The sequence below is a fragment of the Platalea leucorodia genome (assembly GCF_965183815.1).
Source record: "Platalea leucorodia genome assembly, chromosome: W".
In the NCBI taxonomy this organism is placed as follows: Eukaryota; Metazoa; Chordata; class Aves; order Pelecaniformes; family Threskiornithidae; genus Platalea; species Platalea leucorodia.
The window spans coordinates 25338705-25363350 of NC_138859.1; the positions used below are offsets into that span (position 1 = coordinate 25338705).

The 24646-nt window shown below is 48.0% G+C and overlaps 1 protein-coding gene across 2 annotated transcripts in view; it reads left to right on the forward strand.

Moving 5' to 3' along the window:
* Positions 1–13409, forward strand: part of LOC309601807 (zinc finger and BTB domain-containing protein 7C-like) — a gene marked incomplete at both ends in the record, with an annotated part of 115418 nt that extends 102009 nt beyond the window's left edge. For both annotated transcript variants that reach the window (XM_082334940.1, XM_082334941.1), the window contains 2 exons: positions 6294–7481; positions 12776–13409. In XM_082334940.1, the coding sequence (XP_082191066.1) occupies positions 6294–7481; positions 12776–13409 (1822 nt within the window). The remainder of the gene's footprint in view (positions 1–6293; positions 7482–12775) is intronic.
* Between the last annotated feature and the right edge of the window lie 11237 nt (positions 13410–24646).

A 24646-nucleotide genomic window follows, 5' to 3' on the forward strand; every position in this document is an offset into this window, starting at 1 on the left:
ATGGCCTCATGCTTCAGACGTAGAGCTCGAATCCCTCCTGGGGTTTTGTGCCTGCAGGGACCAAGCATGAGGGATGCTGTGTCAGGGTGGCAGGACCAGGCCATGGGGGGATGCTCAACCCCAAGCCTTGCCCCTGGGCTTGCACCCCAAACCCCACTCCGTGCACAGGCTGGGTGAAGGGAAGAATTGGAGACACCATTTGTTTTGCCTGGAAAAATGTCATTTTGACACCAGTAGCAGGCAGAGATCAGCCAGAGCCTCATGCTCCTTCCTCCGTCGCACTGAATGCAGAATGAGCACGACATGGCAGGGCAGCCACTTTGTGCTCCCCGGCTTTCCCCGGGGCACTCCCATATCTTTGGGGTGGCACTCCTGGGGAGAGCCCAGCACTTTGCACACCAAAAAAAAATGTGGTCAGGAGCCAGCTCCTTCCCGTGGGGAAAATCATAGAAAAGAGAAGGCCAAGCAATGCACATTTTAAGATGAAATATTCCGAGAATCTCTATACAAATATAAAAATATAAATATATTAATATATACATATGTAAAAATATAAATATATAAAATATATAAATATTTAAATATGCATATATTAAAATATACAAGTATCGAAATATTAAAATGCTGCATGTTACAGTAATGATGCTACATGCCAGCATACAATTAAAGGCCAAAATTGCCATGTCCCAGCTAAGACTCAGGTTTTGAAGCGTTGTCCCCACAGATGGAGCAGATGGGAAGGGGACATCCCCAGCCCTGAACCAGGAGCCATGCATTGCACAAGCCTGGGCTCTTCCTGGCAGCTTTTATCTCCTCCAAGGGCCTGGCTTTGCAGGGCATTGTTGCTGGAGATGAGGAAGGAGATGGTGTCGCGAATGAGCAGTTAGGTCGCTTAAATAATCACCACCACAGATATTTGCAAATAGTGATTTAATTTATAAAAGGGTGATTTAACAAAGTTCAATGGCAAGGTTCACTCTATTACTTATTAAATGAATGGAATATATGGAGAGAGAGAGAGAGAGAGAGAGGGAAAGATTGAGGTAGAAGGTAATACAAGGGGGGAGTAAAGGAGGCCCTCCCGTTGAGTCACGAGGTTCAGAATGGACCCCCTTGCTTTCTAAACTCCTTCTCAGAGAGGAGCCTAGGTGCAGCTGGATCCAATCCTAGTCTCAGACTTGGTCAATGGTTTATGTCTAAGGATTATATGTATTTAGCAGCAACTTAGGGTTTGTTCACAGCAAGGAGAGAATCACGAGAATTTAGTAGTAACTAATCATTGGTTACTCTAGCATCTACAAAGTGATTAAATAAAGCTTATGACAGTATTTGTGTAATACACACACAATCACACAGTAGGCCTAACAAAATAATACCTCTTAACATCCCTCATGAATTTGATATACGCAGATAAAGATACCCATCAAAAATTCCCCTTGAGTTCAGTGAAATACTCACTTCAATGATTGTCTCAATGGGCGAAGGGTTGAACCTCAAGGAGTGAAAGGCACTGGAGATCAGCCCAGGTCCTGTTGCCAGGCCTCCGTATGCAAACTTAAGAGGAGTTCGCAGCTCTGAGAGGCGTCCCACTCAGAGGGAGATACTGGCGCAGCCCGTTGCAGTCCAGAAGAGCTCAAAGGGTCTTCTGTGGTACCACTGTTTATAGGGTTGTGAGATGATTGACTTTAGGCATCAATAAATTTCCATTCTGGCCACAGCTGTGGTCAGTTATTGCTGAGTTCTCATTAATCTCAGCAAGGCAGGTACCATCCTCCCATACCAATCCGCCCAAGTTATGATCCACAATGATGTGTTCCCAAGCTGTCAGGGGGTGACTGATTATACCAGGTGGGATCAAGGCAGTCTTGTTCCCTAGCTCAGCCATGCAAGAGTGCCTGGTACGACCAAGGGGCGCCTGATCACCAGACTCGTTGCTTAGAGGCCAAGCCTTGACAGAAGTCCTTGTGATCATAAGGTGGTCCAGAGGAAGGGGGGGTGGGGGGTGGTGGTGCACCACCACAGATGGGAGAGGGCAGTGCTGATGAGGAGCCCTCACAGGTCTGCTCCTGGCTTTGAGCAATACTGAGACCCAGGGGCAGGATCCTGTCCCACCTCAGGGATGGCACATCTTTCCCAGGGCTCCTCCGAGCTGTGGCAATCCTCCATTTCCACTCATACAAATGAATATAAGCAATATTATTTCACTTTATCTATTTTCTATAGATATATCTCTATAATCTATTGAGTATACTTTTATTTTTTACTTATCACAATGCTAAATGAGCATTTCGCACCTCTCGCTGATATTTCAGTTTTATATTATTGGTTTTCAGAGGCTGTATTATACTGAAAGAGGCTTGAAGGTAAAAGGAGACATGAGAATAAAGCAACCAAAAAATAAAAATAAAAAAATAGAAGTGGCTTTTGTGCCCTGGATGAGCTTTGGGTCACGCAGGGAGTGCACATTGCAGGCAGTTTATAATATTGCTGCAGTCCCTGGCTTGTATCTGGGTTGTATCACCCACCTTCAGGCAGGCAGTGGGGTTAGACCTCGGCATCACAGCTGAGACCCCTGCCTGCATCTGCCTACATCTGCCTACATATCTCCATCGCGCTGGTGCGATGGTCACCGCCCCGAGCCAGCGAAGCATCATTCTTCCCAAAACCAGATGGTTTTTCACCCAAAAAGGGGACAAAGCTCAGTTCCCCCCAGTCCCTCTTTTCCCTTGTTGCAGTCTCAGGTGCCTAAGTACGCTGGCAGAGCTCACCATGTGCCCACAGGCAGCGTGGGGGGGAAGTGGTCCTGTATCTGAATAGCGTCTCCCAGGATCATTCTTTTATAAATGGGGCTTTTCATGGCAAGAAAGTAATGAATGAGTTTTAAGCATGCCCATAAATGCAATGTTTCGAGACATCATCTGCAGAATATATTTATTTTAGGTGCCCTCCACCCTTCCCCCCCACACACCCCGGTTTATTTCAACAATGCTGTAATTTTCTATTATAAAATGGGATTTTTCTGTTTAACTCCATGTAGTTCATTCAGCATTTGCATGTGTGTGTGCATGCACTGGTGACATTTGTCACCATCAGATGCTATTTTTAGGCCCCTTATTCTTGAGGACCCCACCCTTGGCTTGGGGAGGGGAAGGGGGGAGCGCAGGAGGAGGGAGAGGAGGGAGAGGGAGGAAGGAAAACATCAGCCTCAGCACACTTCCAGCCTGTGGCCATCAACCTCCCTGGGGGCATGGGAACCATAAGGTCATTTCTCAGGCTCACTGAGCTCTGGAGCTGTCAAACCACCCTGCAAGTTAATAAAATGCAAATGTATGGAAATGAATGGGCTGTTTCAATTCCTCTCCCCCCCACATTTAAATAACATGAATCACCTTCAATTTTGCCAGCATCCTGTAAAGTTATTGGCTTGCCTAAGTGCTTCGGTTAACAGAACCACATATCGAGAGGACCAGGAGGGGAAAAGAAAGGAAAAGGAGTCCGTTCCCACCAAAGGGAGCTGTACATCATTTTAATTTATAATCACATATTCCCTGATCTTCTAATTCCATTTTTTCTTGCTTTCTTGCTGCTGAGTGAATAATCCACAAATTAGGGAGGAGGGAGTTTAGTGTCCAGAAAACACCTCTATAAAAACAATTGTCAGGGTAGTCTAATATTCTGCTTTTCTGATCTTTTGCACTTAGGGTGATCTGGCAATAAAAGATCAAAATAGATTCGTAGGAAGACATGTTCCTTCACGTAAGGAGCTCCTTTAGCACTAATGCTCCTTCCAAACAAAAATAAACAAGTAGAAGATAAATACAGCAAAAGAAATTTAATTGCTCATGCTTATTATTAAGGATACAAAGCCCTAAAAATGGAAGTTGTCTCTTCCTCCCCAGCTCAGGGGTTATTTATTATCTTACACTCTACCAGAAGAACACATCAGATTTACTTTCATTTATCGGCGATTTTCAAGGAAGATTTGATATGGAGCCGGTCGGGCTGGTAGAGAAGCGTAGCTAGTTAACATGGCTAAGCACAGCACACTGTAATGAATCAATTTGTTTCAGACAACAGACATAATTAGCATGGAGCTAATGGGCACACCAGGGGATGAGGGACTGGAGCATCGTTCCCTCAGCTGAAAATGTCGGTGGCTGGAGCTGAGGGAGGCTCAAAGGGGTGTAATTCCCAGTTCCTCTCCCCATCTCTGGGCATGGGGAGGTAGCTGGAGAGGGCTTCCCATGGTGGGGGCTGCCTTCCAGCCCCCCACAAGGCTTCACTAGCTCAGGGACAGCTTGTCTCCCATCCCAGCTTTGCTCCCACCAGGCTGGTGGTCCGTAACCCTTCCCCGGGGTGTGCTCCATCTAGGTTGCACCGTCTTCCCAAGGCCTTCGCTCGCCAGATCCCACATGGCAAGTGTTCAGCAGCACTGATTATGTGTGGGGAAGATATCTGCAAGGTCTCAGCTGCAGATTGACCCTACAGAGGGAGGAGAAGGAAAACGGCGTTCCTCTTCCCCTGGGAACGTTTGCTGCAGAGTCTGATCCCCTCTACGGCTCGCCAGCCTCCCCCAAGGGTCACTGGCTTGCTGGCCAAGGTGAAGCAAGGATTTCCCTGGACAACCTCCATCAGACCAGGGTCTTTCCATCCCCGAGGGCTGGAGGCAGGTGGTAGGATGGGAGCCAGCCCCTCACCATGAGGTAGACCAGGGTCTTTCCATCCCTGAGGGCTGGAGGCAGGTGGTAGGGTGGGAGCCAGCCCCTCACCATGAGGTAGACCAGGTCCCCACAGCTGGTGGGAAGGAGGTTTGGAGTCAGCACGGCCAGAAACTGAGCAGGGAAGGACACCTAGGATGTGCCAGTGTATCATCCCAGGAGAGATGCGGAGGTGGCACAGGGTGAAATTGGGAACCTGACAGAGATGCAGAGGGTGGGATTGGGAACCTGCCTGATGGTCTCAGCCTTGCAAAAGGGGCTGGAGTGGGGCTGCAGTTTTACTTACGTGTACCCTGGGCTCTCTCGGAGATAAACCACTTGGCTGTGAACTGAGTGTCTACCTGCAGCAGGGCCACGAACTGGGGCTTGTAGAGGTGACACTGCATGAACACATGCTCTGTGTCCTGGGGGTTTCCAAAGGATTAGTGTATTCAAAGTTCTTCTGGCTGTTTGATGTATTCTGTGTATGATGGGATTAATGTATTCATCGCCTGCTGGAGGAAGTTGCTCTCCTTTCCTGGGATTTCTCATGTGGAAGGGCTGCTGGAGCCATGTGAAAGAGGAAACATCTTAAAGATTAAAAAAATGGCAAAAAAATCAGGTTTTCCTTTTGGGTGTGGGCTTTTTGCTTCCAAATTTCCCTTTGAAGCTGGAGCTGCTCTAGCAGGGGAAGGTGTCTGCCAGGTGCACAGGGCATTTAATACCATGCTAACAAGTCCAAACAGGATTGGAAACGGAGCAAGCTCAGCTCATGGGTGAAGATAGCAGACAGTCATCTACATCTGGCCAGGCTCTCGCTCCCTGGTTGCCTTTCTCTGAGCATTTAGGTACACTGTGACACACAACTCCTCATTTGCCTCCCCTATTCCCAGATCCCTTGGGAAGATATCCCTATGCGGGTTGTCCACATGCTGAGGTGACATGGGATAGCTTCCAGGCATGAAGTAGCAGGAGGACACAGAACTGGAGACCTGCTGCCCCATAAGGACTGCTCTCCTGCTGCAGCAAACAGTCATGACCAGCAGTCCCTCCTATTTGGGACGTCCAGTTGTACCAGTCCCAAAAACACTTGCGTAGATGAGATGGGCACTCCCTGGCTCGTCTTGTTTAAGAGGTGTAGGTGATGGCTCTTGGCAGTCTGAAGCAATACAGCATCACCCTTTCCCCACATAGCTCCTGGCAGGGCAAATCCAACGTGCCTGGAAAGATGTTGGCTCTGGGAGGATGTGGAAGAAATGTGATGGGGAGGGAGTCATTGCACAAGATTCCTGGGGGAGGGATGTGAACGAGAAGAGGGAGCTTGTGGTGGTTATGAAAAGGTGAATAGGGTGGGAACTGAGAAGGATGGAGACAAAGAAGGAGATGAAGAGATGTGGAGGGAAGCAGAGGTTAAATCACAGAGGACCTGGAAGGAGTTAAAGGTGACGTGGAGATATATACTGGGGCAGTGCAAGCAGGAGGTGAGTACAGAAGTCCAAGTGAGGCAAGGGAGAGGAGGACACCAAGAGAAGGCAGGGTCGTTTTGCCATTATTGATTGGGAATCCCCTGCTAACGCTGTCTGTGTTTTGTCCTAGGGCACTAAATGAGAATATGGCCAATGGTATTGAAGATCTTATTGGGATCCCATTCCCGAACCACAGCAGTGAAGTCTTATGTGGTTTAAATGAGCAGCGGCATGACGGTCTCCTCTGCGATGTCATCCTCATTGTACAGAACCAGGAGTACCGGACCCATCGGTCTGTCCTTGCTGCCTGCAGCAAGTACTTCAAAAAACTCTTCACTACCGGCACTTTAACAGACCAGCCCTATGTTTACGAGATTGACTTTGTCAAGCCTGAAGCACTTTCTGCCATCCTCGAGTTTGCCTACACCTCAACCCTCACCATCACCACCTCAAATGTCAAGCACATCCTCAGTGCTGCCAAGATGCTGGAGATCCAGTGCATTATCAATGTATGCCTTGAAATCATGGAGCCCAACAGAGATGCAGAAGAGGAAGATGACAAAGAGGATGAAGATGATGACAAAGATGAAGATGAGGAAGAAGAGGAGGAGGAGGAAGTGGAAGATTTTGTCAATCAGGAGAACCTAACCGATGTCCAAGAAGTAAGCTGTCACCAAAGTCCTTCTAAGTCTGATCTTATTGAAGCAGCATATACAGAAGCACCTAAAGACTTTCCAAATCACTACCCAGCCAATAACTCCTCTGGACACTTGGGTGTGATACGAGACTTCTCCATTGAGTCCTTGCTAAGGGAAAACTTGTACCCTAAGGCGAACATCCCAGAAAGGAGGCCAGCTCTCTCTCCTTTCGCCCCTAGCTACTTCCCCCATCTATGGAATGGCGATTTTAGCTCCTTCTCCCAGCTCGAGGAGCCACAAGTAGACAATGGCCCCTTGGATCTGGTGATCAAAAAGAGGAAGATCAAGGAAGAGGAGGAGAAGGAAGACCTGCCTCCATCTCTTTTCCCTAATGACTTCTTCAGGGACATGTTTACCAACACCCCAGCAGCTCCCTTAGGGCATATTAAGGCAGAGACTGACTATAGCGCTTATCTCAATTTCCTAAGTGCTACCCAGTTTGGAGGAGTTTTTCCCCCATGCCCCCTGGAGGAAGAGAGGAAGATAAAGCCCAAGGCGTCCCAGCAATGTCCCATCTGTAACAAAGTCATCATGGGGGCTGGCAAGCTGCCCAGGCACATGAGGACCCACACAGGAGAGAAACCATATATATGCAATATCTGTGAAGTCCGCTTTACCAGGTGTGCATTGGTTACCTCTGCCATGCATGGCCGTGTGCGGGGGGGATGGTGGTGGTTGAAGGGGCCACGTCATGACCCATGGCTGATTCCTAAGCTAAACATCTCTTTTTCCCCAAAATAAATAGCAAAGAAAGCAGGGCATGATCTCTATCCCTTCAGAAAAAAAGGGAGGACGGGAGGGTGGAGGAATAAAACGAACCTACTGATTTTGGTGGCTTGTGGATCACATCCACAGCTCACTGGACCCATCCACTCGCTGGACAAAAGCTTAAATAAGTAACAGGATATTTTCAACCCCACCATAGTTCACCACAGTTGGACCAGAGGGAGCTGGAAAACAGATGGTCAAACAGCCAAGGAGGCTTCATCTCTAATGTGCTGGGAGATGCGTTGAGTTGGGAGGGTCATTTAGCTATGGGATGTAATTAGTTTGGGCTTGCACATTTTGGCATCAGTGTACACCACAACCAAGTTGCATATGTTTAGACATGACAGTGTCTGGGCTTTCTGAGGCTGGAGCCATCCTAATTATTCTACATTAGTAGCAAGGTGGGTCTTGGTCTCTTTTCCCAAGTAACAAGTGATAGGATGAGAGGAAATGGCCTCAAGTTGAGCCAGGGGAGGTTTAGATTGGATATTAGGAAAAACTTCTTCACCGAAAGGGTGGTCAGGCATTGGAACAGGCTGCCCAGTGAAGTGGTTGAGTCTCCATCCCTGGAGGTATTTAAAAGAAGGGTAGATGTGGTGCTCGAGGACATGGTTTAGTGGTGGACTTGGCAGTGCTAGGTTAATGGTTGGACTTTATGATCTTAAGGGTCTTTTCCAACCTTAACAATTCTATGATTCTATGATTTATCACCCCAAATGTTGGCTGCCCAAGAGCCTGGCACCTCGACTACCTCCATGGTCAGTGGAAAGAGATCAGCACCCTCAGAGAGGTATATGAGGAAAGGGGATGAGCAGGGGTCATGCCTGACCACAAAGACAACCTGTGGGGCTTAGATTAGGGCACCTAACTTATAGGTATCTCAAGTTAGGTGAGACCAGCCCCAACATGGGCTGCTCCAAGGCAGGCGTGACCAGCCAGATCCACCCCGGTACCGATTCCCAGCCTTTGCACCTCTCTTCACCTCAGCAGACCCCTCAATGGTAATAAATCGGAGTGGGTTATGCAAATCTAATGCTACAGTTTGCAACCCTTCTCTGAAAAGCTGGGCAAATTTAATCAGTGAGCAGAGACAAATAGATTCTTGGACCTGCTCTTGCTGGGTATAATTAATATCTAATGAGTACAATCTTTACCATAATAATAAAGCTTTTTGACAAGAGCATGGTATTTCAGCTCCTGGCTGCATGTGAGAGAGAGAGCTCTATTAGACTGGGGTGAGCAAACCAGAGGAAAATAATATGCACAGTAGGCAACGGTGAGCTCCTGACAATGGCCAGACACCTGGGATGCTCCCGCATTCAGCCTGTCTTTTCTTCTCCTGTCCCTGTGATAATATTTGAGTGGAAGTTATGCAGATGATAAGGGTTTGATGTGAAAATAAATTTCCATGCTCCGCTCCATTAACGCAGCAGACACCGTACTATAATGCGGGGAGCATCATGCCTTGGGCAGGCATATGCAAGGTGAGCCGGCTCATCCTGGTATTTGCAGGGGAAAGGCCACTGCCTGCAGGAATTTGGATCTGGCTCCTGCTGGTGCTGCATCCTCAGGTTAGCGCTGGGTCATCACTTCCAGACAGGCAGGCTCTGCTGGGAAGAGCAGGATGGGTTCAGCCCGATGAGTGTGGCTGCATCCCGGGCTGGAGGGACCACCTGACCAGCCCCATCCTGCAGTCCCCACCATTCTCCTGGGTGTGATGCTGTGGGTGCTAATTGCTGACGAGGAAATAGCTTGGCTTGACCCATCACTGACACCTTCTCCATGATGGGAATACTAGAGCTGAGGGCTCCCAAAGTCCTTTACAAGCAGCATCGTTGGCTTTGTTTGGGGAAACTGAAGCATGGAGAGATGTTGGTACTGACTCACAGTCACTGCAAAGGTTAGTAGGAGGGTTCAGGTGGGAATTCAGGTATCCTGACCCCTAATCCAGACAGGTTAAATCAGCATCTTGGAGGTTAAAAGCTCTACACAGAGATGGTCTAGTGTGGCCCATTACTAATGCAGGGTTAAACCTGACAGCTTCTACATCCCCCCCATATGCTCAACAGCTTCTCAATACAAAGCATAGGGGTAGGAGGACTTTAACCCAAGAAAATAATCACAAAGAAAATTGGGACTGATCCAATGGTGCAGTCTCCCATCATCACTCATGAAAACGAAGCTGTTCGTTTGGGTCACTCCACACAGAGCTGAAGGCTGGAGGGTTTTTCCTTCTTTAAAACCCTGAGGAAAGTGGAGATTTGAAAACATTGTTTTATTTTTAAATGTATTTGGGAGTATTTTGAATAGCACACAGCTGTTTGTTTTTGTTTGGGGGTTTTTTTTAGCCATTTTTCAGCATTACTCTAATGTGAGAGCTCTCCTTTAGGGGAAAGCGTATTTAAGCAAAGTGGAGTGATTGAGATGTAGAAAGAGATTTCTGCTGGGATTCCATGAACGCTGCCACTTGCATTACGTGTTTTGCTTTCGAGGGGAACCTCATGCTTCTCAAAAGCATCAGACTCGCACCTACAGCAGTGAGCGGTGCCTTTGCTGGGGAGATGCAAGACCAGACAGTCCCCCTTGGGGTCCCCTGGGAATGAGGGTGCAGGGAAGCAGAGGTTCCCAAATGGGATTTCTGAATGAATCAGTCCTTTGCATTATTTCTGCGCTCGAGGAACTGTGGAGGAGCAAATTTACTGGGGGAAACAGAGAAAATATATTTTCCTGGTGGGGAGTCCCTTAACCTCCCCATCAGATCCCTTCCCCTTCACATCCCATGGCAAGGACCCCACATGCACCTGAATCTGCCACCCCTGACTCCCAGGAACATCTGATTGCAGGAAGCAGGACTTCATTTAATAACTCATTAATTTTTTCCTTAAACAAAGTCTGTTCAGCTTCTAGTCTGCTGTTTTACCCTGCTAAAACGCTGGAGAAAACTGCAAATATTTCAGCTTTTCCACCAAGACAACCCCAGAGTGCTCAAGGAGAAACTGTTCCAGCCAGAAAGGTTAACATTATTTGTTCCTATTATTTGTGTTGTGACAGCTCGCAGAGCCCTAATCGCTCTCCTAATGCAATTGCATTAAGGTTATTCACACAGACAGAGTGCAGTTCTCCTTCAGAGAGCCTGCAAGCCCAGCTCCCATCTTGCAAAGCCTGTGTTTCCCATGCCGCATCCTCCCCTGGGTACTTCACCCCAACTGGAGCATCTCGCCCCCCCCCCCCAACCTCTGAGCTTCTCCAGGTAGAGCCGTAAAACCTCTCTTCCGTCCCACGAATATGCTGCCAGGGCAGGGAGGATTGAGTTTCTCCCTGTCTGCCGCCAGAGATGGGTAATAGTCTGAAAAAAGCTTTGCCTGTATTTACATTATACAGTCCTGGCACACTGCATGTTTATTAGGAAAAGCGATCCTGCTAGGTTAAACATTACAAATATAGGTTTAAATTATATTATAGGTGGGGCTGGTAGCTCTGCTTTTTATTAACATTTCCCAACACTTTGCATTTCGAGCCCCTGCGTTCATCTGCTTACGACTTTGCTGTGCATTATCCGTTTGGGATGAAATTTTCCACGCTGCTTTGTCTGCTGCTGAGAACTGATTCCAGTCCTTTCGGGGGAAATGCGCCCTTGTTAAAATCTTGGGATAACAACATGTTTGAAAATTGCAGAATGGGAAGTTGGGATCTGGCCCTGGGCTTGGCATGGGGACCGATATGCACTTTTTTTTCTGTCTCCCTAAAAATTTGCATGAGTTGTAAATCTCATGCGAGCTTGTTACAACCTCTGTACAGGCAGGGAGCATCTCCACTGCAGATGCAGGACCAGGCTGGGACCGGTTTCCCAAAGGCAATAAAGCATCATCTGGTGAAGAAGTGACTCTCCTGCTAGGGATACTTCTCTGCATACTTGATCCCAAGGGACTGGTTTGCAGGGATGCCCATCCCAGGGCTGCACTCCTTGCGGCATGGCCAACACTGGCGTGCTGCCATCACCAAAAACTATTTTGAGATGCACATGGGCAGGGTGGCAGAAATTAGTGCAAAGGCAGCACCTTGCAAATTTTGAGGGCTTGACCTGCCAGCACAAATAGATTTTTTGGGTGGTTTTTGCTTTTTTTTTTGCATGCTCACATATTTTATATATACTAAGGACATGACTCCATATAGTCTCTGTATTCTTAGCCACATTACTAATGTCTTGGAGAGATCATACTGAAAGCATTTCAGAAAACAATATGAATTCTCCCACTCTGCTGTTTACTTGAACTCTGCTCATGCAACCTAGGCAGTGCACTTGGCTCAATTCAGCTACAATCATCAGCTTCGCTTTTTATAATTGTATGCCTGTGATTTTTGTAGATAGCATAAGGAAACACTTATTCATTGGAAAAAAAAATAGTGATTGGACTGCCAGCTTGGGAAAATATTCTTGCTGCTTTTAGATGTTCCCCTTAAAAAAAAACCCTATATTTGTAAATAAGTGCTATTGGGATGGCTATTATGCTGTCCCATGGCTGTATTTAAAAACTTTCTCCAAAACATGTGTGAGGCTGGATGTGTGCGTCTTGGCCTTGGAGAAGATGGCTGGGAAGGACAGCAGGTGCAGAGCGCCTGGGCACTGGCTGCACCTCTGCCCGCTTCACCCTTTGCGATGCTCCTGCTTCAAATGAAAACTCCTGAGACACCCAGTGGTCAGTGCAAGGATAAAAGGAAGGGAAAATCAGCTCCAAGAGGAACTTTGTTTAAGCAACATTGCCCCACAAGCTCAACTAATTGCCTTATCTGCAGACAGGAATATAACTGTACTTATTTAGCTATTCCTATATGTGTTTTGGCTTTATTCCAGAGGATTTTTTCCTCCAGTATAGGCTGTTCTGGACTCTTTGGGATGGGCTGCAAACTCCTGACATGGAGGGCTGGGTCTGTGCGATGTTTAGGCACTGTTGCCTGGGGAAGGAGGAGTTGGATGCAAACGCCAGCCTACAAGAGCATCCATACATTGGGGCAGTGCTGCAGCTGGAAGGTCCGGGATAAGCTCTCCACCTTCCCATCGCCTTTCCCCCTCTCCTGATCCAAGGGGCAATCCCAACCACGTCCCTTCCAGCCCACACTACCTGACTGAACACCTTTTCTTTTGCAGGCAGGACAAGCTCAAAATCCACATGCGGAAGCACACGGGGGAGCGGCCATACCTGTGCATCCACTGCAATGCCAAATTTGTGCACAACTACGACCTGAAGAACCATATGCGCATCCATACGGGCATCCGGCCCTACCAATGTGAGTTCTGCTACAAGAGCTTCACCCGCTCTGACCACCTCCATCGCCACATCAAACGCCAGAGCTGCCAGATCGTGCGACCCCGGCGAGGACGCAAGCCAGCGGCATGGAGGGCAGCTGGCTTGCTCTTCGCTCCTGGTGGGCCACTGGTGGAGAAGAGCTTTGTGATGCCGCCGACATTGGAGATGAGTGGTCACCTTGGCGGCACAGCCATGTGCCTTCCTGGGCCCAGCCCCAAGCACTTTTTGAGTGGGGCCAAGACCACCTTCAGTCTGCAGGAGCTGGAGAGCCAGTTTGAAGAAACCCAGATGAAGCTCTTCAGGCAAGCCCAGCTGGACATGGAGAGGAACACAGGCATCTTCGCCTTCACCCTGGGCCATAATGAAAACCTTGCTGCCCAGTCCTTCTTCCCCCTTTCCGATCCTTGGAGCACGGGCTTCAGCAGCTTGGCAGGGCTGGGCCATGTGGCTCCCATCTCAGAGGCGAGCAACTAAACCTGTGCCTGGTCCCACCATGGATCCACTCCCTTCCCAACAGGGCGACTGGCTCCCTCAGGGTCCCTGCCTGCCCTTTCACATTGTCTGGCTCCCAAGAAGCTCTTCGTCCCCTCGCCACCATGGCCTGCCATGGGGCTTGGGGCATGGGGCCATCTCCAGGGTGAGTGGGTGGGTGGGTGGGCAGGTGCTGTGCCCCATGGCCACCGGCACTTCAGATTCTGTGATGCACTTGGCTTTGGGGCCATGGGGCACTCGCTACCCCATCCAGCCACCCACCACTCACGGCTCTGTCCAGGAAGGCCAGGCCAGGACTGCTGCTCTCTTCAATGCTCCCAAAAATGTCACTTGCCTTAGTCCAGGGCATGGCCATCACCATGAGATGGTTCTTCTGGGGGAGATGTTCCCCATTTTTCACCCACGGGGCCTGCTGAACAACAACAAGCTGTCCAGACTTGGTTTTGATATGTTACATTCCTTGGCCTTTTTGGTCAAAAGGACTTTTTTTTTTTAATTAATTCCCATGTCTGGCAACAAAATTTATTCTACAAGGGATAAAGGGGAAGGTCAAGCAGCCACACTGGGAGGGGGAGGATCCCAGACGTTGCCTTTCTCAGCGGTATATCAGATTTGCAAGGCTGGTGAAAGCCCTGCTGTGCAGGATGAGTTGGGACCCTAAAAAATTTAAAAAAAAAAAAAAAAAAAGAGATTGAAAATCACTCACGAGCAAAGCTGGGTGGAAAATAAGGGGTTTACTTATTTTGGTTCTTTGGCCATTTCAAAATTTCGGAAGGAGAACCAAAGCCTATTATTTTGAGTATTTTAACTTCAGTTGCTTGAAAAGGTGAAGGAAATTTTTTGGAAGTATCAGAAATGTTTCGATCCTGAGCTTTTATTAAACCCTTGCTTTGTGAAAATAAACCTTGTGGGAATTTTGAAATGAAAAAGTCATTACAAACCAGAGTCAGAATTCACTGCCGCTGACCATTCTGAAATGTCTGGATTTGTATCCTTAATTCCCCCTAATTCCTATATATATTTTGATGACAAAAATTTACAAAACACTTGCATGTCCCCGAATCTGCAATGTTAATGGGAAAAAATTGGGTGTGCAAATATCCCTGCTGCTTGTCTCAAGGGATCTTTGTGGAAAAGAAGTCCACTAAAGATGTCTTGCAGATGAGATTGTCTACTTGCAAACAAGTAGAAATACTATTTCTTCACCATTTATTGGTTCAAAAGATGAGGCGGTAACATATGATGGAGGGCTCCAAGCTGAAGGTTGCCCATGGTGGCCACCAGGTCTGGGGTCCTCCCCAGCATCCCTGCAGACCCTGGCCTGGCCACCCCTATCTAATATTTCTTTTGAGGCCAAAAAAGTGGCAGATTGGCTGGAATCACCCCATCAACCTCCTTCAGCCCCTAAAAACATGAGCTACTCTCAAGAATAAAGGTTTTTGATGGCCATCTGTCTCTGATGGCTCCTCTCAGACGTGGTGGGACCCCAGTTTCACCACCAGCTGAGATGGCTTGTGGCAGGTGCCCTGGGAAGCCGGTTTTACATGAAACCAGCTCTCAAAAATGTAAATGTTACAAATTAGGGCTTTTTCTTTCTCTTTTTACTGTTACCTTTCAACGTCAGCAGAATCAAAAGGAATGAGAGGACTGCGGGTTCATTAATTTTTTGGTTTGCCCATTAATGTTGCTGCTCTGAAGCAGTGGCTGGATGAGGGTCTCCCCACCGGAGCATGGAGGGAACACAAGGGGTCCAGGATCCACAGCTCCCCATGAAGGCATGAAGGACTTCTGCTCTGAGACCATCCATAGCAGAACAATCCCAAGGAACTGCCCAACGCTCGCTTCCTCCTCCAAAAAGAAATCCACGAAGACTCTGTGTGCAACAAGTCAATGGAGAGGGGAAAAAAAAAAAAAGAAAACAAAAAAAAGAAAACTTCTTAAAACTGCATAAAACTTTTTTTTTAATCCATATCAACTTCTTACATAAGCGACATTTTGCAGATGACTGGTTACTTCAGGTGTTTTTTTGTCTACAATTTGGAGTCATTGTAAAATATCCAAAGATGCCGAGTACTGTATAATCTGCAAGGACTTGAAACAAGGTGGTTTTTCTGTCTCGATTTGTTGGTTGGGTTGTTTTTCCTATTTGTCTAAGGGAGAAAAACCTTTGCAATTTTTCTATTTATAACTATTTTTATGTGATTGCTTTATGTACAAAACAATGGAAAAAAAATCAAAACAAAAAAGGAGAGAGAAACACACACACACAAACAAAAAAATTTGCCTTATTTACTCACGGGACAATCACCCTTAACTTTCATTGATGCTAGAAAGTGGATGGAAAAAAAGAGACTAGATACTTTTATGTATTCATTAAACTGTATTAATTGATGCTCTTAAATTATTAGCAGGACTTGGTTCTCTTGCCTGTGGCCACACTGAGAAGGCTAAGCCACTGCAGATGCTGAGCTGCCTCCCTCCTTGGGCCAGCATAGCCATCCCCGTGGCCTCAGGTCTATGGATGTTTGCTGGACACACAAATTTGGTGTTTTCCAAAGGCACCTTTTGGAAAGCCAAAATAATCACACATTAATTAAGCATCTAGCTGGTACAGGCTCCAGCCTGAGGGGGCTGTTGACATTGCGATGCTGATGATGATTAACGAGTTAAGGTTGATTGATTTTCCCTTGTTGCACTGGGTTGGGTTGGATGGAGCCAGATGCTGGCAGCAATCATGTTTTGGAGTGGGGAGGAAGGACTAGAGAAAACTCTATTTCTTCCCATTTTGATGTTGTGTGGTGACTCCAGGCCACAGGTATCCACGTGGGACCCTGGCTAAGCATGGAGGTGCCTTCCTGGGGCTCTGCTCCCCTTCCCCAGCTGGGACAGTCATGATGAGCACCAAGCCTCGGGCTGGAAGGATGCGGGGCTCTCTCCCAGCTCATGGTGCCGTGGCTTCTTGTTCATCTTCTCACCATGGCTCCTAGGGCCTGGCTGCAGCAGGTACCGATGAGCACTGGGCTGCATCCCAAGAAGCATGGCCAGCAGGTCGAGGGGGGGTGATTCTGTCCCTCTACGCCGCTCTGGTGAGACCCCCACCTGGAGTACTGTGTTCAGCTCTGAGGTCCTCAGCACAGGAAGGACATGGACCTGTTGGAGCGGGTCCAGAGGAGGCCACAAAAATGATCAGAGGGATGGAACACCTCTGCTATGAGGAAAGGCTGAGAGAGTTGGGGTTGTTCAGCCTGGAGAAGAGAAGGCTCCAGGGAGACCTTATTGCAGCCTTTCAGTACTTAAAGGGGGCTTAGAAGAAAGATGGGGACAGACGTTTTAGCAGGGCCAATAGCAATAGGACAAGGGGTAATGGTTTTAAACTAAAGGAGGGTAGATTCAGACTAAACACAAGAAAAAAATTTTTTACGATGAGGTTAGTGAAACACTGGAACAGATTGCCCAGAGAGGTGGTAGATGCCCCATCCCTGGAAACATTCAGGGTCAGGCTGGATGGGGCTCTGAGCAACCTGATCTAGTTGCAGATGTCCCTGCTCATTGCAGGGGGGTTGGACTAGATGACCTTTAAAGGTCCCTTCCAACCCAAACCATTCTATGATTCTATAAACACAGCTGACACAAACGCGAGCCCTGTAATTCGTGTTGCCACTCAGAGGTTGCAGAATTTCCTTGTTATTTTTGAAAGAGGTGCAAAACCATGGGAAATAGGTTCCAGGTAGGAACGGTGGGACTCATCCCACGTCATTCAGCCATTTGGAAGTAAAGTAACAAACACCCCGTGCACATTGAGACACCTACATGTTGACATTTTAATTTTGGGTGTCCTAACCTGCAACGTGATTTCCAGTCTTCCTCTGAAGCCGTCCTAGCTCTGGAAGGAAGCAGGTACTGCTGAAGGGTGATTCACCCCATCTACGCTGGACCTCCCAAGGGTGGGATAAATCACCTTCGACAGCACCTGTCTGTCTACTACCTACCAGTGTGGTTTAGAAAAAATTAGCTTGGACTCAACTGCTTTCCTTTCCCATAGCTACAGTGAGATAAGGTTAACCACAGGGAAGGATGTTCCCATCACTGCAGCTCCCTCCTCTCTGTTCAGCTGATGGGGCAGTCCCTGGCAAAACCCTTCCCAGGAGGATGGAATGCCAGCACAGCCCAGCGACCATTCCCATCTCAGTCAGCTTGACTTCTTCCCAGTCTGTTTTGACTGAGTGCCATGAGCACTGGGAATGCAATGGGAAATAAGGGCCCAAGTCCATCCTCCCAAGCCTGGGGACCAGGGACTCAGGCTCATTGGTCATATACCCCACTGCAATCCCAGCAAAACGCCACGGGACCTCACAGCCACCGGTTATTTTCCTTCCCTCACGCTCCCGAGAAGCACTCCACAGCATCAGGTGCTCGGGTGGGGGTCTGGACCTGTGGGCACAGTCTAAAAATGTAGCTTGAGAACATGGAAATATCAATCCCCCTCCCAGGGCAGGTGGTCAGTCGTTGAGCATCTCATCTGTGCTCAGAGCCTGCAGGACCATGACAGGGTCAGCACATAAACAGTGTGTTTCAAAAAATACAAAATGAAAATTAAGTTAATTACTTTTTAGCTCTTTAAATACATTTTTATTAAAAAAAAAAATCTTGTGGCTTTTAACCCCATTTTATGCTCATATTCTGGTTTGCTTATAATGCAAAAAAAAAAAAAAAAAGATTTGCAAGGGGAGGGTGAAAAATCTGAAAATTGCTCAGAGGAGCTGTGCACTAATCAGACACATAGGAATCACAGAAAGAAACCAGCTTCAGTAAATGCTTGTTAGCAGCAACATATGGCTACGCTCTTGCTCCTGAACAGCTGCTGTTATCTGCTGGATCATCCAGATCACGGTGGGGGAAACAGTGCCAAGGTGATGCTGCGCACACAGCATTTGCTTGCACCAGGTGTTGCTGCAAAAGGAGTATCTCCTGTGTACGAGCGGCATGGAGCTGGATGGGCAACTCCCCGCCCTTGGCTTGAAACCCTTTGGCGAGCGGTGCAAGAGCCTCTTCCTCCAGTTGTGCAGGAGAAATGAAATACCAAAAAAATAAAAAAAAAAAAAAGGAAAGAAAGAGCCTGCACTTTGAGAAGCAAGAGGCTTTTCCATTTGGCAGTCACCTGCAGAAAAAAAAAAGTGAATAATTTCTTAAAATACCCCCTAAAATGCTTCAGACCTGAATGTGTGGTCCTCAGCCGGACTCCCAGTGACACCAGTGAGGCTGCAAACGCTGCCCCATCTCTGCTTTGCTCCTGCCCTGCCCACAACCCCCATGGGACCTGCCGTGCCCCCCATCCCAGGCATTTTCACACCCATTTTGGAGGGGATTAATGCTTTATTTACAGTTTTCTGGTGCCCTGAAACTGAAAGATTGTGTGGTTGCAGAGGAAAGTTTTAAGATAAGAGAGTAAATGAAGCAAGACCCCAACCATCTCATTTTAAGAAACTGCTGTGTTTTGCAGCAGGTCGCCCATGGTTGGGTTTTTAGGGTCTGCCGTTGCCTTTTGGCACCTCTGACAGCCTGCACCTCCTTGGTCCGCATGTGACTTTCTTTTCAAGCCAAAAAAAAGGGGAAGAAATGAGAAAAAAACCCTTCTTGAAGATACACCTACTCTCCCCATGTAGCCCAAGTGAACACAGCCCCATCCCACCTCCCAGCCCTGCCTCCAGGATCCCCACCACCCCAACGGCAGGAGAGAAAATACTTGTGGCTTGGAAATGCCTTTTTTTTCCTTGTTTTCCTGTGTTGAACTGATGACTTGCACTAATTGCTGTAGGTTTCTTTGTTTCAGTCTCTTGTTTGGTTGCAACTCCTCTTGGCTAAGAAAATGGCAGTCCTGTACACGTACCTGCTGCACATTTTACACCCCTGGAGAAAATAAACTATTACCTGAAGCAGTGAGTGGCTCATGTATCCTTAACGCTGCTGTGGGGCTGGGGGCCAGAGAAGTTACGGCATCAAATGATGGTGAGATGGGTGATGGACCACCTCATGGTGGCTCTCCAGGGTGACCCTTCATGTGGCATCTGGGCTGTCACCACAAGGGTGCTTGGGCTGAGGAGCAACCCCTGGTGATGCCCGATACCCCAGCATGAAACCTGTCTGCAGAAAAAAAAAAAAAAAAAGCACAATTTGGGGCTTTTCTCCCCATTTCTGCTCATCTGCTTTCTGCAGCTCCCTGGCACGCTCAAACTTGCACTGCCCTCGTGTGGTGGCCTGGTGACAGCTCTGCCACCGGAACGATGCTGGGGACATTGGTGGTCCGGCACCTGCATCTGGAGGTGTTTTGGGGGTCTCGGTTGCACCAGGACAGGCACAATCCTCCATCACCTCCCGTCATACCCAGCTGCATCTACCTGCCAGGCAGAGGAAACACAAAGCTCAAACACATCAAGATGGAGTTTAACAGTTGGACTCGATGATCTTAAGGGTCTTTCTTTTCCAACCTAAATGATTCTATGATTCTAAGAGTTTTCTGCACCCCAATTAACCACAACCAAATAATTAGGCCAGTGAGGTTGGGTACATCCCACCCACAACCATCGACGACCTCACAGGGACCCTAATTTTGAGAAGGTTATTCCCTGCAGCCCAAGGGTGAGCCGGGACTGGACCCTCTGATGCCCAACACAGCCCTGGCTGATATTTCCCTCTTCCCCTCATGGTACCACTGATAATATTGCTCAGTTCAAGTGAGTAGAGGGAACAAATATAAATCTTCTGCAATTGTATAAAGCTCATTTCCTTAGGAATTGAGGCTAAAAAACATAAATGCAAATACCAAGGTAGAAGCCAAACAGCAGTGCCAAGCTACAACCCTCCTTTATAATTGGAAGTTTTATTTTATTTCTTTCTTCCTGCAGTGAAGACACCGAGATGTCACAAATATGATCAGGCTTCCTAATAGTTCACGCAGCGCCTTGAGTCTCAGGGGTCATCTTAAATTCAGGCAGCCAATTTGCAGGCAGGCGATGCAAAGCACGCAAGGCGCTGGCTTGCTCAGACCAGGCAGGGGTTGAGGTTTTAAGGACAGACTCTGGCTGTCAGCTAAAACCCTCCTCTGCTCTTGGGTAACCTCCGGCAAATCCTTATACCGATGGCTGTAAACCTGCCTGCCTTTAAGGTGTAGCTGTTAACTCGGTCTCCATAGTAAAAAGGACGGTGGGACCAACTTCTGCAACGTTAGCTGGAGTTTTGCATCGTTTAGGAAATATTTAAGGTTTTGCCCTTGAGTTCTCAGAACCTGGGTTCTCATTTAAGCAGCTTTTATGAGATGTTTCTGGCCCTCGCTGTTGCCGGGAAGTTTTGATGATAATCACTGAAAAATCAGTTGGAAATACAAAGTTGTCCCCAGGTACTTTGCAGCCCACCAGCCTTCGCAACCTTTCTGAGACATGGTCCTTGGATCCAAAGCGAAGGTGAGCAGTGATTTGCTCTGAGCGCTGCTGCGGGGATGAAGGAGCTGGGTTGTGACACACCGAAATTTGAAGACAAGAGCTGGCTGAGGAAAGTGAAGAGTGAGCTGGGGCTCCACAGGAGGTGGAAGATGATGTCCCATGGGGAAATGGCAGAGCTGAGGATGATCACCACTGCCGGAGCAGCAGCCTATGCGTAGACGTGCTCCTTATCCAGCTGGCTGGAGTCCTGCTCGTTTGTGTTTGATCAGCTCAGCCAATGACAAAAGTTATTGTAGCTCCAAGCACCAGGGATGTTTTTTCCCTGGAGCAGAAATAGCCAAGCTGTATAATATATGTATCTACTTTAAGATAGATTCAACAACCCTAATGTATGTATAAATACATATGCAGACCTACATACATATAGTATGTGTTTAGCTGCTATCCTCACTAGATCTCAGGTAGAAGACAGTATTATTTCTCCTTTTTGGGGGGAAACTGAGGCACGGGGAGCCACAGAGATTTATTCATGGTTCCTTTGCAGCACACAGGTATCTGAGTGTGTGCTGCCAGCCTACCCTTTACATATGGTCCTTGCACGGGTGCAAATCATCACTGGGGAGTGGTCAACCTTGGCAACGGCTTCATTAGTCTGTTCAGTTTAATGTTAGGAGGGAGCATCCCCATGCATCTTCGTCTCCTTGTCTCCAGTATCCCCGTCTGATACAGTGGGCCACTGCACAAATCACCAGCGAGAAAAAAAATTGGAGCAAGAGGGAAAAAGAAAGTAACCAAGAGAGGACTTTTTTTGAAGGAGACCATGCTAAGACAAGCTGGTGAGAGCAGCAGGTGCCATTAGGGACCCACGCGGCCATGGCTGGTTCAGGGGACCGTGCTCTGCATTAGCAGGCATCTACCATAAAGGTTTGTTTCCAAGGGTGGAAGGCTGCCAACCCCCCCCAAAATAACAGTGAGCAACACCAGAGAGAAATGTCCATGTCCCACCCGGTGATGCTCTGAAGCAACTGGGCAAGAACGAGAGAGAATGAAACGTAGGGATGACTCTGAATGCCGATGAGGAAGAAAACCCCCTTCCCGATCATCAGAGTAAAACCCAGCAGCGGGGAGGGGATGCAGCCACTGCCACCAACCCCCCTAATTGGGCAGGGATGTCTGAAGCACAGGATGTGATCATGTCACACACGTGGGTTACTTGTTTGTGGCAAACGCGTGCACCCGCCGCGTGGAAGCCTGCACCATTCCACACCAGCTGCTGTGTTAACGCCCCATATGTCAGGCCATATGCTCAATCCATCCGGGGGGGATTCTCGTGTGGGCTTTAAGGGGAGGAAAAGGGACATCTGAGCATGTGGGAGCAGGTATGGTTTAGAGAGGCCTTGGGGACTGGAGATGTGGGTGTCAGGGAAGGATGCTCAGTGGGTGTGAGAGCCCGCGTGGGAAGGTACAGGGCAAGTGGCTCCGTGCCCAGCAGCAGCAACAGGCCCCTGATGTGAAGCAGCTAAAAAAGGAGCTGGAAGATGTTGAGGGGATATTGAGGGGCACCACTGACCCTTTGCAATGTGTTTCTCTAACACAGGTTGGCAGGAAGTTGGACATGCAAAATTTATGATGAAAAGTGATTTTCAAGACACCAACAAGCTTTGAAAAATATCACATTGGAAATCTGAAGGTGCTTGGTGTTTCTGCACATTGGGAGCATCTCCTGCCTGGGCGACAGCAACAGCATGGACGAAGGAAAGGGATTCAGCTCATCTAGGTCAGACACCTGCAGCAGCGACACCACCATCTCAGCTTGCTGTCTATGTTCTTCCTGTAGTCAAGGGGAGAACAATCCCTCTCAAGGTAAACATCTGAAATGGATCAAATAAACTGCACTTTCAAAGTCCCTGTTGCTCTCCAGTGGCTGGGAAAGGAGGACGTATGTCCTGAGTGTCCCCTCTCATGCACTGTCCTTTTGCTTATCAGCCTCCTGCCATGCGCTCTCCACCTGGCCCTTTGCATGGAGACCCAGCATCACTATAAACTCTATTCAAGGCTTTCACTAATCACCACTGAATAGCCTGACACATTTAAATGCCCGGGATGGGATATTGCATGGTACTAGAGGCAAAATTCCCTGTATGGCTCAGCAGAGCAGAGACGCAGAAGGCTGTGGGTGTGCCAACAGCTTGTTATATGCCAGATGAAGGGCTAACGAGGGCCACGACCAGCTGAAGCCCACAGGTTCAGCCCAAAGCACTGAAAAGGGGTATTAGGCTGTGCTGAATTAGTCCTAGATCGTCAGGGAAGGAGATAGTGGGATCTGTACCTCCTTCAGCTCTCACCATGGGGTGAATGGGATTTCTCCTGTGTCCTTGGTAGCTCAGCCAGATATGAGTGAGAGAGGATACCTGCATCATTCAAAAGGTTAGTTAAAGTGTTTGAAAAGCAACTTTTTGGCTTGAAAAAAAAAAATCTGTCAATTTATCAGAGTCTTGGCTCTTGGCCTCAAACAAAGCAGGGGACCTAAGCTAGGTTTAGAGGCCTTCCATTATATTTAATAAACTATTATCTTGTGTCCTCTCCCACCAGCCTACCCCAGGCATGCTGTGATTCCTAGCCCACGGCTGTAACCTGTTCCATCTCCCTGCTTGGAGAGAAACTCACTTCATTTGAGTTCAGGACTGAGATTTGGGTTCCTCGAGGGAAGGCGGCTAATCTTTCTGCCTTAGCTCCTTTATTTGTAAAATGGAATTGATGACTTTATCCATCTTTATGGGCTGCAGTGAGGATTACTGCTTAATCTGAGACTCTGTTGGGTGCTGATGAGGGAGTCTGGTGTGAGAGTACGTATTAGCCATGTTGATTGGGATGCTGCTTCCCTGCTATGGCTGTAATTACTCCAAGGATGCGGTGGGATTTGTGAATGGAGAAGGGGAGGGAGGGATTTAGGAGCTAATTTCAGTGTCAGGGTGAGCAGGTACATGCTCATCCCTGTTGCCAACTGGGGAGCAGCTTGCTCAGGCAGAGATGGGGAAATTTAACTATAAGGAGATGAGTCTTGCTGTGCCCTTAACCTGTGTGCATGTACTGATGCTCTCATGTGTGGGTCCACTATCGGCCAAGACATGGGAAACATCTCCAAGCATTGAAAAGCATGAAAAGTGCAAAAGCTGAAACGAGGAGGTGACAAAGAAGCTATAAGAAAAGGCAATTGGGGGGCTGGTGGGACAGTAGGAGTTATAGGAGTCTGGAAAGGAGAAAATACCAGGGGATGAGGGGATGGCAGGGATGTGGTTTGAAAAGAAAGCCATCTCCTTTGCTGTCCCAGGTCCTCTGCACTGTGGGGCAGAGTGTGGTTTTGAGAGCAACCACCAGCCTTCCCCCTACACCACATGCATTAACTCAGCTGCACCCTGACCCCAGCATGTCCATATGGTGCACAGGTTGGGCCAGCTGCAGGTTATTCTTTTGGTGGATGGGCCAATGATCAAAGTGTCCCAGATCCATCTAGAAAGTATAAGCTAAGGTCTCCAGAGTCCTCTCTGCCAAGCTTTTTTGGGGGCTCTCTCCCCTTAGGCAGAGAGTTTATGTGGACAGAGATGTGCTTTGGTCTCGGAAGGGTTTTTTTTTTGCTGGGACTTAACCTGATAGTATAGGCAAACCCATTAATTCAGTCTACTTCACTGTACATGCCCAAGTTTAATGCCTAAGTCAGGACACCATCTTGTCTCCCGATGTCCTGGAGAAGCCACAGGGGCACCTTCTGGATAGATGTTGAAT